This window comes from Leishmania donovani, chromosome 28 (assembly GCF_000227135.1).
Source record: "Leishmania donovani BPK282A1 complete genome, chromosome 28".
NCBI lineage: Eukaryota > Euglenozoa > Kinetoplastea > Trypanosomatida > Trypanosomatidae > Leishmania > Leishmania donovani.
In genome coordinates this window covers 64,290-78,819 of record NC_018255.1, presented here as the reverse complement: position 1 = coordinate 78,819, position 14,530 = coordinate 64,290, and the positions used below count along the sequence as shown (strand labels likewise).

Here is a 14,530-nt window from a genome sequence, read left to right as displayed (position 1 = left end):
GCCTCCTGGCGTAGCTGCGGAGGGATGCAGGCGTTCGCGGCGCAGAAGCGCTGTGGGGTCCGGGGCAGGAACTTGGCCTCTTCGAGTAGGTGCCCGCTGTGTGCGTATTTTGGGGTACCCACAACGACTGCTACTGTGTGGGCGTGAAGGTGCGCAAGGGCCTTCGTGCAGTTGCCGACCAGCACGATCCGACCACGCGGCGGCACCGTGGAGCAACGCTGACTCCAGCCGCGCCATGTAGGAGTAGCGGAGGAGATCCTTTGACGGACCGCATTCGTGCGGGACAGACCCCCCCCCTGCGCTCGGCAGGCCGAGTCGTGTGTACTTTGTTGACCTCTGCAGCCTGTGGACCGATGCGGCGCGTGGGCTGGATGTGCACGCGGAGAAGGCGGGGGTGGCGATACTCCTCTAGGCACGTGCGTGCAGCGGAGAGCTGCTGCTGGTCGCGGTGCCGCGCACCGGCGCGTGTGCGCCTTGTGTTGGGGGATGCTCATCCAGCTGCCTGGCGTGCTCCAGTGTCCAGCGCACCACCTTGCAGAGGGCGGCGCGCAGAGCAGCCTCACATGAGCTGATTCCCATCGCGTCAGCTCTGGCGTGCAGAGCGCGGCGTAGGCGGCGTCACTAGAAGGGCCCGCCTTTGTGGGTGTTGTTGGCCGCCGTCGTGCATTTTGCTGTGGCCTTGCGGGACACCTCGCAGGTCCGCGTCTGCGTGGCGGTGTCGGCGGTGTGCCGTGCCGTGGTGTCGCTATCGCTTGCACACGTCAGGTATTCGTCATTGAGCCCATCCTACGGAATGGCACCAGCCCGATCGGGTCGTCATCTCGTGTCGCACACCGGGCGACGCTAGTTAGCGCCCATACGAATCATGCGAGAACTGAGTGCAACGTCGCTTGGCACCTGATCGAGAGAACTTTCCATGCCGCGAGGACACCCTTGGCCGTGTGGCCGGGCGTGAGGTGAGTATCCGTCGAGCACGGTCACTGCAGCAAAGCCAGACCGTCTCTGCTACACATTTGCCCTTGGGAACGGAGGGGAGGGCACACACCTCTGCACATGCCGTGTTGCGTGAGCAACGCGGCGCCACCGCCGTGCTTCTTTTCGTCTTGCAGAATGCAGACTGGTGTCGAGGATTCCAGGAGCCGGACTAAAAAGTGCCGGCTAGGCCTTGGATCATGCGCAGTACTACCACGACGCAGCAGCAGCAGGAAAAAACAGGAGGGTGCGTATACGTGCTGCGTCGTCGAGGCCACTCGCGTCAAGCTGGTACAAACGTGAGCGCAAGTCTCTCGGGCATAGCGCCAGTCCAGACCCCTTCACGAAAGCCAAGAGTTCGCAGCCGTGCCGGAGGCCGGGCGGCAGGCCCTTGACCTCCCCACACAGAGTGAGTACAAACCCCTGGGCATCAAAGTGAGGTGGCCGGCATCAGGGCCGAGGGAGAAAATAGAGAGCAAGAGCAACATACAGCCGACACCGACAACGCCCATTCACAGGCACGCGCGCACACAAAGGAAGCGAGAGATGAGGAGAAACATCGGCCGTGCAGTCCGGCTAAAACATATCCTTCGAGATCTTGGACTGTGCAGCACCAAAAAGGGAGAACCAGAAAAGCGGCGGAGCACGAAGCATGCTGTACACACGAGTACCGCTTGCAAACAGAAAACGAAAAGTAGTTCTGTTGACTTTTTCCCGCTTCACACAAACGTACTCCTGGTACATCTGTGAGCGGGTACGGGCCCCACACTCCCAGCGGCAGACTACCCAGTAGCGGAGATCAACACGAAAGAAGTTTGAGCAGAGAGAGAGGAAGGGTAGGGAGGGGGGCAAGGGAGTACGCTCCACCAACGACAGAGAGCGGATTTATCACCAGCGACGCAGACAACAATCATCCAGATAGTCGTTGACAGTCCTTTGCCTACAGTCTCCGTTCTCTGCCGTACGGCATGAGCCAAGCTTCTCTCCACCCGGCACCCGCCGGTGCGCAGGCCGCCTCACAGCCGGCCCGTTATGCCGGCCGCCACCCCTGCGGTGCACCCCTCGCGGGGCGACACCCCGGCCCCCCCCCGCAGTGGGCGGTGTGAGGGTTGGGTGGGATTCGCTCGACTCCCGCTGGCGCTTTGCCCATCGATGTGGGCGGCACAGACGTGTTCACGGTCGCAGGTCGCACCGACACCGCCCCACTCCGGGACCTGGCCGCCGGCGTCGGCAGCGACGCATCGCTCTGGCGCCTCCGACACATCATGAGGGCGCGTTTGAGCTTGCCACCACCAGAAGTGGCCTCGCATTGGCAGGGATAGCGAAGAGGGTGGGCGGTGGGGGGCTGCTTCGCTCCTCCGCACACAGAGAGAGAGAGCGAGCGCCCCCCCCCTGTGTCCTGAGATGCCACGCTGAGGTGGTTCCTCCCCACCCCCGCACGACATTGGGGTCTTACAGAGTGTGCCGATTGGGCAAATCAGAGACGCTATGGGCAAGGGAAAGTACTCGACGCCTCTGGCTGGTGGCCGTAGCAGAAGCGGGGCAGGGCAAAAGACAGGCGACGTCTCTCATGTCTCCCTGTTCCGCTCACTCCGTTTTCAATCTTCTCCGCGTGAGCATCGCGGACTCTTCGCCTTTTTCCCAATCGGGTGCGGCGACATCAGGCCGGCTCGCGTGAGTCTACCTGCCCTGGAAGGAGGCGAGGGCGGAGTAAGCGGCCGCCCTCTCCGCATTGCGCTTCGAGTTCCCCCAACCCTTAACTTGCCCCATGAGCTCTGTCACACGTGGCACCACCTGCTCCGCCTGCTCGGCGTTCACAAAGGCTATCCGGGTGCGGCGAGCGATGAAGTCCATGACGTGCTCGCAGTGTTCTCCCTGAGCCGCATAGACAACCTCGGCCTCGACCACTGGCGAGTCCTTCGCCAGGCGCGCCATCAGCTTGGAGTCCTTCGTGGCAACGGCCATCACCTCGCCGTAGCGATCACCGTAGTTGGAGCGCCAGTGCTTATGCACGTCCTCAGGGATGCCCAAGGGGGCGGTGGACGCGACTTTGTCAAGATTCCGCGCACCCACGAGCACCAGGTTCATAGTACAGCAGGGCTTGAAGTCGGCCTTGCCTTTCATGAGAGTCCTCTGCAATTCGTCCACCGCCTCCTCTGCCATCTTACGGTAAGTTGTCCACTTCCCGCCGGTGATGTTCAGCACGTGCGACTTCGGATCCACCGCGATGACGTGCTCGCGCACGATGTTCTGCGTGCCGCCGCCCCTCAGCTTCTGCGCCTTCGGAATCGCGAGCGGGCGAATGCCGGTCCACGCGGATTTCACTGCCTCCGGCGGCACGCTGCCGATGAAGGGTCTGATGTTCTCTAGGAGGAAGTCCACGTCCGCTTGTGGCACCGGCGGGTTGGACTGCACGTCACACGTGTGGTCTGTGGTGCCAAGCAGGCAGCCACCGAGCCACGGAATGGCAAAGACGACGCGGCCGTCGTTCGATGGCACGACCATCGCCTCGCGCTCCCTCGGGCAGTACTTGCGGTCAATCACGATATGCGTGCCAGCGGCCGGGAACATGTCGAGCTGCCTTTCGGCACCCTTTGCAAGCTTCTCGACCTCGCCGCTGAAGGGACCACCTGCGTTGATGATAGACCTGCTGTATACCTCGATCGTCTTCCTGGCGATGCTTTCCTCGATGATGGCGCGCACCAGCTCATCGCCCTTGTCGTCCTTCACCACCTCCATCTGCTTCACCCTGGCGTAGTTCACCGTGGCGGCGCCGTAGCAAGCTGCCGTCATGGCCACCGAGTAGCAGAGCCGTGCGTCATTCATCTGTCCGTCATAGTAGCGCACAGCGCCGAGGAGGGCGTTGTTGTCCTGATCCATCTTCCTCAGCTTCGGATAAGCTTTCATCACCTCGTAGGGAAAGAGGAAGCTAGAGTATTCCAGGGTGCCACCATAAAAAGCGGCCATGAGGTCGTACATCTTCGCACCACACCAGTACATGCCAATATCGATCGGGTGATAGCACGGCACCAGTGTTGGCAGACTGTGGCACAAGTGTGGAGCCTGGTGGATCATGATGGTGCGCTCGCGCAGCGCCTCAGCCACAAGCTTCAGCTGCATGGGGTCCGCCTGAAAAACAGCCTTCTGCAGGTAGCGGATACCGCCATGGATGAGCTTCGTGCTGCGACTGCTCGTCTCACCAGCGTAGTCGCCCATGTCCACCATGCCGACCGACAAGCCGCGCGTGACGGCGTCCAGGGCAGACCCAGCGCCGACGCATCCGCCGCCAATGATCAGCACGTCAAGCGGGTTCGTCACCGAGTTGTGCGCCTTCAGCGCCTGCACGCACATCTCGCGCGTCGGCACAGTCTCGTACTTCAGCGGCGGACACTTGCTTGTGTCAAATCTGCGCTGCGTCCACGCGGGGTTTGTGTAGCTGAAGCCCACCATCCCACCGAAGACGGCCACGCCGGCGCCGATAACGTATTTCACGGCGGTAGCGGCCATTGCTTCGCTCTCCTGTAATTCAATCGAATGGGAAAGTGTTCGGGGGTTTCTCTCCGGCGCACGCACAAGGACAGAGAGAGCTACAAGTGATGAAGGGGAGCGCGGGGACGGCGGACAGAGGAGAGAAGCGCTTTCTCCCGTGCACCTCTTTTGCGAATAGCGCGAATACAAAGAGGGGGCGGCGACGGAGAAGACGGGCGTCCTTCTGCCCTTGGCCTTTATCGTCCTCAGGAGGGGGAGAGAATATGGGTATGCACAGAGAAACGAGATGCGCGACCCTGATGGAGGTGCCTTCTCCACCGGCACAAGTGGGGCTGTGTATGTGTGTCTGTGAGGGAGGGGGAGGCAGGGAAGATTCACTGTTGGTGCGGCACAGAACACGCAAAAAACGGATGGATGCGAAAGGAGTACGGCGTACGGTCCAATACATGTGACAATGCCGACAGATGTGGTAGACAAAAGGAAAAAAGAGGCAAGGCGATTCAAATAAGGAGGGCCTTGCAGACGTACGCAAGAGGAGGAAGAGAGGAAGGCGTCACGTTATAAATATAGAGAGAGACGAAGCGAAATCCCAGAGCGCCTTTGAAAGGCGGCTCTGGGTCTGCGTGTTGGAAGAGGCAGATGTTGACTGGAGAACGACCACAACCACCACGTCTCACGACAGAGAGAGAGAGAGAGACAGAGCCACAGAGACTGGGGGAGGGGAAGGTGGAAAAATTCAAGTGGGAGAGGGCGACTGCAGGGCAACCAATACTAGTGTTTTGCTGGGGTGGGTTAGTGGGTGGGTGTGAGCGATGCGACCGGATATGTGCATGCGTAAAGGTGCGCGGGGGATGAGACGGGGGCGCGCAGTGTTGTGCGAAGAGAGCAGAAGATGGCGGTGCGCGGTGGCACCCACGCAGGTGAGGCGCAGTCAAGGGATGTTCCGTGAGAGGGAAAACAACTAGAGCGTCGCTTACGGGTTCAGTCATAAGAGGCAGCACGCCCATCTACAAGACCTTTGCTCTTCGAGAAACGCAGGGCACTGTTCTGTGCCTGCAGAGAGAACCGGCACGAGGACTCGAGCGTTTGCTCAGCAGCATGCGTTTGACGCTGCAAGCGCCCACGTGGAAGGGCAGCTTCCATCGGGGCATCATTGTCACCCCCCAGCAGCGGTACTCCACGGCAGGGAGGTTTGACCGAGAAGAGAGGTCATGTGTCTCCCCCACCTCATCCACAGTGGCCCCACTCCATCCTCTTTTTTTTTGTGGCACGAGTGTGTGCGCATGCATCCTTTACGTGTCGTCCGGGTGATGGTGTGCGGTAGCAAAAACAAAACGGAGGCGGGCAAAGAAAGGAAAGCAACCTTGAGGAATATTTGCGGTGCAGCGCCGGGCCTCCGTGTAAAACCGCGCCAGCCACCCGCTCCCTTTCGCTCATCTTTTGAGTCGATCAAGCCAGCACTTCACGAGCGTGCGGGTGCGACAGAGGTATGCGGAAGGCCATGAGCGACCGGTGAGCGTGTGCACGGCTGCCTGCGCGACAAGGAGCTTCCCCTCAACAAGCTCCATGTTCGACTTGCGTCGAAGAGACCCCAAGACGTAGCTCTGTGGGAGGGGAAGGGCAGCACCTCCTTTTTCAACTGCCGTGTCAGCTGCTGATCCCCTTATTCAACGACGCCCTGCCTCTGTGCAATAAAGACGTCCATCAACCGGCCACGGGCGCTTGCGCGTATGTTTGAAACACAAGACAGCAAAGAAAAGATATAAAGAAACGGTCAGAACGAACAGGGGGAAACGGGGTCATCGCAGACGACCTCTGCTGCACCGTGCGTCTTTTTTGTTGCTGTTGGCCCGGTTGTGAAAATCATGTGCGATCAAGGGACCATGCAACCGGGCAACCACACGTATGAGCATGTGTCCTCCGTTCCTCTCACGTTTCGAAGGTGAAGTCTCAGCGAGGAGCAGAGGAAAGACGGAGGGGAAGCGGTACAACATGAATGCCCACGCTCCTCTACAGGGATGTGATGGATGGAGAATGTAGACAGAAGCGCACAGAAAAAAAAGGACATCAATTTCGAGGCGACGTTTTTATGTTATCGCTCGTGCGAACCAGAACAACGCGGGCGGAGAGCCGGCGGGGTAGGGGAGGCGAGGTGATGGGGCTGTCAACGGCGTGTGAGAAGAAGTGCGTGCAGGCGCACGTACGCACCAGCACACACAAAGCACACCCGCCCTCGCGTGGCAACACGGCAAACAACAAAAAAAACGGAGCGACACCACAAGAGCCACACGCGCTGCCAGAGGGCCCATCACATACCCAAAAAGGAAGCAGAGAGGGTGGAACCCGGCAGTATCGCCGGTATCGCAGTGTCACCTAGTCATGGCGCAAAGGCAAAACAGAGACTGGCGAGCTACGACACCGAAGAACGAACAACGCGTTCTTCACTGCTGCACACGCGCACAACGAACACCATCGAACCACCAACGACAAGCAGAGGGAAAAGTCGAGAATGAAAAGTGCGGAAGATGGGAAACAGCATAAACTGAGCAGCACAAGTAAGAGAAGCATAGAGCCGAAGCAACGGAGCACTCTTTACCCCAACAAGTCACGCGCATATGTGGGGTTATCGCGCGCGTGTATACACCGTCATTCTACCGTTTGGATGATCAAGGCATACGGATAACGACGGCGAGAGCCGAAGAAGAAAAAGGAACTAAGTAGAGGAGATGAAGAGAGCAAGTGCGTCACCGGCAGGGAAACTTGGCTTTGATCCGCTCGCAGGAGCACACGTATGCCCTCTCGAATCAGCGCTGCAGCCTACAGGGAGACGGGGAAGTCAGCAAAGAACCGACAACCTTGGTGATGAAAGCCGTAGGAAGCACCGAGGCACTCGCAGTGGCGTTTATACGGCACCATGATTTCACGGAACTTCTCTGCGGAAATCGGTGCGTTACCAAAGTCGCCGAAGAGAGCTTGAAAGACGGCCACGCGCTCCTCCGGAGGCACATCCGACGGCCCTCGCTCGGTTCGCATGAAGTCCTCCTGAATGACCCGACGACGCAGCACCTCCGTGCTGTCCACCATCGGCGCAGGGTTCGCAGCGACCCTCGACTCCGAGACGGAGATCACGCTGTCAGGGTCCACGTTCACCGTCTGACTTCTCTGAGTCTCGTCATAGTACATGGAGGCAAGGTCGTCGCTGTTGCAGGCACCTTCGGACCAGTACGAAGAGAGCTGCTCTGGCTCTGCCTCCTTAATGGCAGCTTCGATCTCGCTAACACGCGCGGCGGCCTCGTCGCCCATCAGAAGAGGAATGAGCGCCGACACCTCCACCTCCTCGGTGGCCCTCAGCTGGGTGTATGAAGGCTCCTGAGGGGCCGGCGGAGACGGTGCCGCCTCCTCTTGCGTCTCAAGCACACCCAGCGAGTGCTCGCCAACCGCGTCCTCCGACGCACCAAGGAAAGGTACGCCCGGCGGCGCTACATTGGCCACCAGCGTAGATGCAGACACATCCGCAGGAGCACATTCTGTTTCGGAAGGTTTCCCTTGCTCTGCCATGTTCAGCTCCACCCACGACTCTGCAGAGCTCTGCGAAAGGCGCTCGCCATCATCTTCCTCTTCAAGAGATGCGGTGACGTTCGTCTCGCCGTGCAGCACCGTGGCCGACACATCTTCCGTGAGCAAGGTCTCGTCGCGGTCGCGCACCTGCGGCGTCGCACAACCCAGGTGCCCGTCCGCCGCCTTGCCCTGAGGGGTGGCGAGAACTCTGGCCTCCGTCATTGTGTCCGGCCCGTCAGGTGCCATTACGGACCACGAGCTCGAGTCTGAGAGGCAGTGGTGCGGAGCAGACATATCCGTGCGCGTGAAGAAAGGCAAAGAGGGTGAAGCACCACTGCAGCTCTAAAGGCGGGAGGGGTGCAGCGAAACGGGAGCAGCTGCAGGTGAGGGGAGGTGGAGAACACAAGGGAGAGAGGTATGAGTATGTTCACAGGCGGCAGAGCCGCGAGGAGAGAAACACAATATGAAAAGGCGTCTGCCGAGCCAGTCACGGAGCACAAAGGACGGCGAGAGTCGTAAGAGACGACGCAGGCGGGAGGCAGCGGCGTTAAGCGACAGGGAGAGGAGAGGAAGAGAGACACGGCAGCCAAAGAAGAATGAAAATATCGGGGGCGAGACAAAATGTTGATGATCAGGCGGCAGTAATAGCAGAAACCACAGCGAAGACTCGCATGTTCGCTTTCCGGTTGTCGCCGTCATGGACACGTAGATGAGTGACGAGGGGAGTGTGTCGGCGGTGGATGTGGCGCGCAAAGGAGCCCGTGACGCGCAACAAAAAGAAAAGGAGAAAGAAAGAAGACAAGAACAGAGATGAAGAGAGCGAGAGGGAGGAAAGTTTCGAGAGAAAGGAAGTGGGCACGCAACATGCGGATGAGAAAGGAGAGAAGGTTATGCGTGTGCAAGGGAGAGAGCAAGAGCCAGCGAGCAAAGAAGGGCAGCACCGCCAACATTTTCATGCGGCGCTGGAACATCCCGGGGGAGGGTACGACGCCCTACACTTTTGGTACCAAACAGAGAGAAGGTGTCCGTGTTTCATGCAGCCGTTTCATTACTAATCTGCTCCTCTTCTTCTCTCGGCAAGGGAGCAGAGGGAAAAAAAAGCGACGGTGAGGAGGCACACGTGCCCTACCCTGCTGGTACGGCAGTTGCTCAGTGCTACAACGAGGCATGCGCGGGGAAGAAACACATGCACAAGCCTGAGGGACCCTCTACCAGCACCCCACTTCACTCTCAGATGCCACGAGAAAAGCGTCCGTGAGAGCGAGAAGGGCATCCCTTCACGGCCGCATCCTTTTCAGCGCATCTGCGCATCGTCCTTGGCGCAGTCCCCAACTTTGCCGCAGGTGTGCCGCAACTCGGCCCCACAGAGGGGGTGGGGCGTACCGTTTCCACCCACCGCTCACAATCTCTGTATCAGATGAGACTCGTCACCTCCTCATCGGCGTGGTCGTCGGAGTCGAGCAACGACGGAGGCGGGCTGAGCACTTTTTTGAAGTTTTGCCACACTCTTCGCGGCTGCAGCAGCACATGGAGTGAGTTTTGCTTTCTCATCGACTCCCGCCGTGTGGTCGAGGACAGCGTGAGGTAAACGTAGATGCACAACATCGCCCCCACCAGTATCACGACGATTCCATCCAGCAGCAGCACAAGAATTGCAGCGAGGTGAGAGCCGGTGTGCTCGTCGGGTGCGAAGCTCCGTCGGCCGCCTTGCATGGTTGGGTACGGCGTCTGCAGCACTTTCAGACCTGTCTGGTTTTCCTCATAATCAGGCGTGAACAGGTCGTAGAAAAGATAACGCGACAGCCAGACAACACCGATCATCGTAGACGAGCAGCACGAGAGGAGATACAACGTGAACCAGCGCAGGTTGCGCACTCCGACGCAGCCACCAAGAACACTGCAGTGGTGGTCGTGCTCCAGCACGCATACGTTACATTGATAGCAGTGGGCGCACCGAGGAGGACGACGCAGCTGGCACTCTCTGCAAAAGACAAGCTGCACGTTGCCCTCTAGTGGGTCCTTTTCGCCGCGCCGCAGGCGTGGATAGATGCCAGGGTCGATCGAGGTGGTCAGGAAGTGCGACGTGAAGGTGGTTGCCAGCATCAAGAGTGTAAAAATGTACTCGCGCCAGCCAACTTGGTGCCACACCAGCGCCATGTTCGCGATGATCAAAACGACGGTAATGCACATGGGAATGGCGCCAATACGAAAATCCGCGCTAAAGTAAAGTTTGAGGCAAAACAAGTGCCGCCGCCGAAACGTGCCAAGCGCCTCCCCGGACGGGTTGCGACGGCGCATGTAGAGGGAAGGATCCACCGCAGGGAAGTGCAGCTCCTTCGGCTTCGGCTTTGGAGTCAGCGCTGGTGGAACCTTCATGGAGACACTGCGCGCTGAGGCACGGGTGGGGTTGCTGGGGGCGCCTGGTGCATCGCACCGCTGATAGTACAACATCATCGGCGCCTCAGCCATAAACGCGCTCATGACTGCGCGATTCGACGAGACGAAAGAGTCGACGAAGTGGCACAGAGAGCGGATGCACACGCCCACGCACACGTGAGCAAACAAACACAGAGACGATAGGGGGGAAGGGCACACCTGTGAGTCGCTCTCTTCCGCTCATCCTCAGCGGTGCGATAAGGGGAGTGAGGCGGCCACTGCCAGCGCTTGACCTCGACAGGCTGGTCCGCGCTCTTCGAAGGAAATGACAAGAGACGAGACATACAGAGGAGAAGCAGAGGGTGAAGGAGGTGGTGGGAGGGCGGCGCTGTTGGCCGAATGCGGTGCACCGCAGCAACCAATAAAAAAAACGAAGCGGCATCAGCAACGAGCAAGGGCCGAAGGAGGGAGGTGGGCGGCGCTCGCGGACCCATTGGCTGAGGCAGAGGAGTGCAAACACAAAAAAGGGCGCCGCTGAGAGAATGGGCGGAGGTTACTGTCAGGGAAGCAACTCGGCCAGGCGGAGGAACAGAAATAGCGGCCTTCGTATGCGCGTTCGGCCCTACAGCCAGCCGCGTAACGCGACCTGCTCAGTCGACTACCACCGCCGCGAGAAGCTGTAGGACGGAACAAGAGGGGGTTCTTTGATGTGCTTGCACAGCACATGACGCGTCGCTGGGCCTCTCACTATCCTCTACTACCAATGGTGAGCCGAAAGAGAAAAAGAAAGGCGCTCACACACAGACTAGCATGCACACGGAGACGCAGAAACGCACATAGACGTCATCGACCTCCTGCGCAACACAGCGTTGCGTGTTAATGCTACCCTGGCTAGCATCGCTGCACACTTCAGCTTTCCTCTTCCGGGCAGCAAGGACGGACTAGCACACAGCATCTCAGCTATTTTTGCAAACACCTGCACGGCCAACATGTGCCGGGTAGTCAACCCAGGCTTGCGCAGCTGAATCCCGTCATCGTGCGCCCCTCTCCCGATGTCGTGTTCATCAGCGGTAGCAGCACGTAGCGGCCTGTATCGACCGTCACGGGGATCATGAGGATCCCCATGGTTCCCGCCATATAGCCAAGTGAAGCCGAACGCGCAGCGTGGCACTGTTTTGCAAGCTGTCAAGAGCCTCCGCTGCTCCACGCACTGGCCCAGCCCGGAAAAAGCAGTCGCCTCCAGTCCTTTTCCAGCGTGGCGCCGTGAGCTACAAGTGCCATAAAAACTATACCAGAGTACAGCTGTGCAGTGTCGAACAGAAGATATTGCACGAGCCAGTGCTGACCACGCTCGCCGATGCCGTGTAGGGTGCAGTGGCGATGATGCTTGAGAACACATACATCGCAGCTATAGCAGCGTGACGCACGGGGTGGGTGGTGCAGCTGATACCCCCGGAAGTAACAGGGCGTCGTTGCAGATGGAATAGAAGATGACGAGAAAGGCAGATCCACTGGCTTAGCGGTGTGCCCTTTCTCTTATGCCTCTGGCACCGTCTCTCGCTGCCCCCCCCCGCAGGATAGATGCTGAGGCCCAACAGGAGCATCGCATAAAAGCTTGACTGGGTGCATAGCAGCGACGTGCTCGCAACGATGGTGTGGCTGCGCGACCACCATTCAAGCTAGAGTACCATAGCGGACGCAGCCGAATCAGTCTCCCAACTGTGCAACAAAACCCATGCGTACCGGTTTGGTGCCACCGAGAGACGGCCACGGAGAAGCAGCTCACGGTTGCCAAAGACACGCGTGGTCCCTCGTCAGCACTTCAGCGGTGCAGACTGCTTCCCTACACTACACACGTGAACAAAACAGCAAAAACTGCGGACAGTGAAAACAGTGCCATGCGACCCGTAGCGACGCCCACCTCCGTCGCGATCGCTGTCATGGACTCCGGCACATGCAGCACGGTGGCCATGCGTTCGAAAGCAACGGAGGAACGGTAGAGAAATGAGCGAAGGAGTGATGCGAGCATGGCATACAGAAGAGGAAGCTGTAGAGGAAGAGACGCCGTTCACCCATCAGCACGACGGCCGGGTGGTGATGGCACGGGCAGCGAAGGCGCAGACCGGCAGCGCCATTGCCTCGCGGAGCTCTGCTCTCTCATTGACAACGCAGTAAGCGTAAGCTCAAGACACCAACGCAGCTCTTAGAAACGCACTGCCCCCTCCCTCTCACCTCCCCCCCCCGGCCGCAAGCACGGGCATGGTTCGTGTGAGCCACACATACCTCATTGATAGTAAACAAATCTTCATCGGAGAGAGACGGCGAGACGTTGCTTTTTTTTTGGTTGTTCCCTGAGTAGGGCTCTCTAAAGCATCTATACCTGCTGTGCTTTACCGTAGCCCCTCGTCTTTCATCTTCAGCACGCAAAGACAACAGCGGCAACAACAACGAAACGCACACAAACGCACAAGAGCATACATATATTTGTATAAGACGAGATACGCCGATTGAGTTGAGAAGCTCCACGCTGATCTGCTGTACACCGCAGCCCGCCTTTGCATGACGCGTGTGAAAAAAAAAGGCTTTCTCGAGAAGCGGGCATCTGCGTCCGTGCGCAGAAGCATCCAGCAGTAAACCACAGAAAACCGGTCGGAAGCAAGAAACGAAAAAAAAGAGAGAGCAAGCAAGCGATATCGGCGCGAACAGAAGCGAAGACACCCATGCAAGCGCATGCGTGCTCGCCGAAGCAACAGAAAAACCAAGCGATGCGCACACGCAGGCCAACCCAAACACGCACTCTCACAAACGCAAAAATCGCGAAGACGTAGAAGGAGAGAAATCAACCACAGCACGCACAGCCGTCTCACTGAGAGAGCCGCACGCCCCTCTCACCGTTGTCGCTCGCTGCCCCATCCACTTCACATCAGCGATGGAGCACACACTCCAAACAAAACAGAGAAAGAAAAACAAAAACAGCTCTATGACGCGTCTGGAAAGGAGAGTAAGCGACAAAAAGAAAAGAAATGGAGAACGGGTGCACACCCGCCATCGGCACTCGTGTGCGTGAAGACGAGTCACGCCTACATAAGCACAGCATAACAAGGGCAAGAGTAAAGGCGAAAGGGGTAAACAAACGTTTGCGTAGCTTGCAGCGGAGCCACGCTCTAAATGCCACCCTGAGCATACGCCTCCCCGCGGGAAGCGTTGTACTTGGCGACAGCCTTGGTGCCCTCGCTCATGGCGTGCTTCGCCAGCTCCGGCGGCAGCAGCAGACGGGCCGACGTCTGGATTTCGCGAGCTGTCAGAGTCTTCACCTTGTTGATCTTGGCGACAAAGACGGCCTCGGTCTGGATGCGGTTGAACATGTCCTCAATAAAGGAAGAAAGCACGCGCACGGCTGCCTTGCTCAGCGTGCCGCGCTTAAAGAAGCGGCGCAGAGCGCGGTGGATGTACAGATCCCAGTGCTGGCTGCGTTTGTGGTTGTGGCGGCGCTTTTGATCATCGCCTGACTTGGGTGCCTTACCCGCCGAGCGCTTGCCCTTGCCCTTACCCCCCAGCGGGATCGGACGCTTTCCACCCTTGGTCGGAGGCATGTTGGACGGGAAGAGACAAGACAGGAAAGGGGTGTGAGATGTTGTTGAGGTTGGAGCGGAGGTCGAAATATATATATATAACAGGAGGGCAGAGGCGGCACCAAGGAACGAGTTCACGAGAACTGGTTGATTCAAAATGCGTGCGTCGAACAATGCGACGCATGAAACCGGAAAAGTAAGAAGGAGGGCAGCGTTGACGATGGGAGAACGACGCGGTGACAGTGGGAAAAGTGTAGAGCAGACGTGAGTAAGGGCAGAAAGGAGCAACGAGGGGAGAGAAATTGGGTGGAGGCTTGTCAGTCACTGAAGAGGAGAACAAAGCGGGGAGACTGGGATGTGCCCATATGCACGCGGGAAGAAAAAAACAGGAGCACCCGCATTTTGCTGCGAGTCTCTTGGCTCGCATATGTGCGGCAGTACTAGAAGCGCACTAGAATGGGCAGCAACGGTGCCGCCCACGTCTGCGCGTTGCTAGAGGGACAATGCGGGCGCCGTGGCTCGTAAAAGGACGGAATGGCGCATCGTAAGGGGCAGGCAGCCGA

General features: G+C 58.7%; 4 protein-coding genes across 4 annotated transcripts; all 4 read right to left on the bottom strand.

Annotated features, from left to right (window-relative positions):
* Nucleotides 1–2,652: 2,652 nt before the first annotated feature.
* On the bottom strand, nt 2,653–4,479 carry LDBPK_280240 (glycerol-3-phosphate dehydrogenase (FAD-dependent), mitochondrial; the record flags this gene model as incomplete). The annotated part of the gene is made up of 1 exon (XM_003862077.1): nt 2,653–4,479. The coding sequence occupies one exon, from the start codon at nt 4,477–4,479 to the stop codon at nt 2,653–2,655; it is 1,827 nt and encodes a 608-aa protein (XP_003862125.1).
* A 2,799-nt stretch (nt 4,480–7,278) lies between these two features.
* Nucleotides 7,279–8,265, bottom strand: LDBPK_280230 (hypothetical protein, unknown function; the record flags this gene model as incomplete). The annotated part of the gene is made up of 1 exon (XM_003862076.1): nt 7,279–8,265. One exon carries the CDS (start codon nt 8,263–8,265, stop codon nt 7,279–7,281), a length of 987 nt encoding a protein of 328 aa, XP_003862124.1.
* A 1,167-nt stretch (nt 8,266–9,432) lies between these two features.
* On the bottom strand, nt 9,433–10,500 carry LDBPK_280220 (hypothetical protein, conserved; the record flags this gene model as incomplete). The annotated part of the gene is made up of 1 exon (XM_003862075.1): nt 9,433–10,500. One exon carries the CDS (start codon nt 10,498–10,500, stop codon nt 9,433–9,435), a length of 1,068 nt encoding a protein of 355 aa, XP_003862123.1.
* Nucleotides 10,501–13,559: 3,059 nt separating this feature from the next.
* On the bottom strand, nt 13,560–13,988 carry LDBPK_280210 (histone H2B variant; the record flags this gene model as incomplete). The annotated part of the gene is made up of 1 exon (XM_003862074.1): nt 13,560–13,988. One exon carries the CDS (start codon nt 13,986–13,988, stop codon nt 13,560–13,562), a length of 429 nt encoding a protein of 142 aa, XP_003862122.1.
* Between the last annotated feature and the right edge of the window lie 542 nt (nt 13,989–14,530).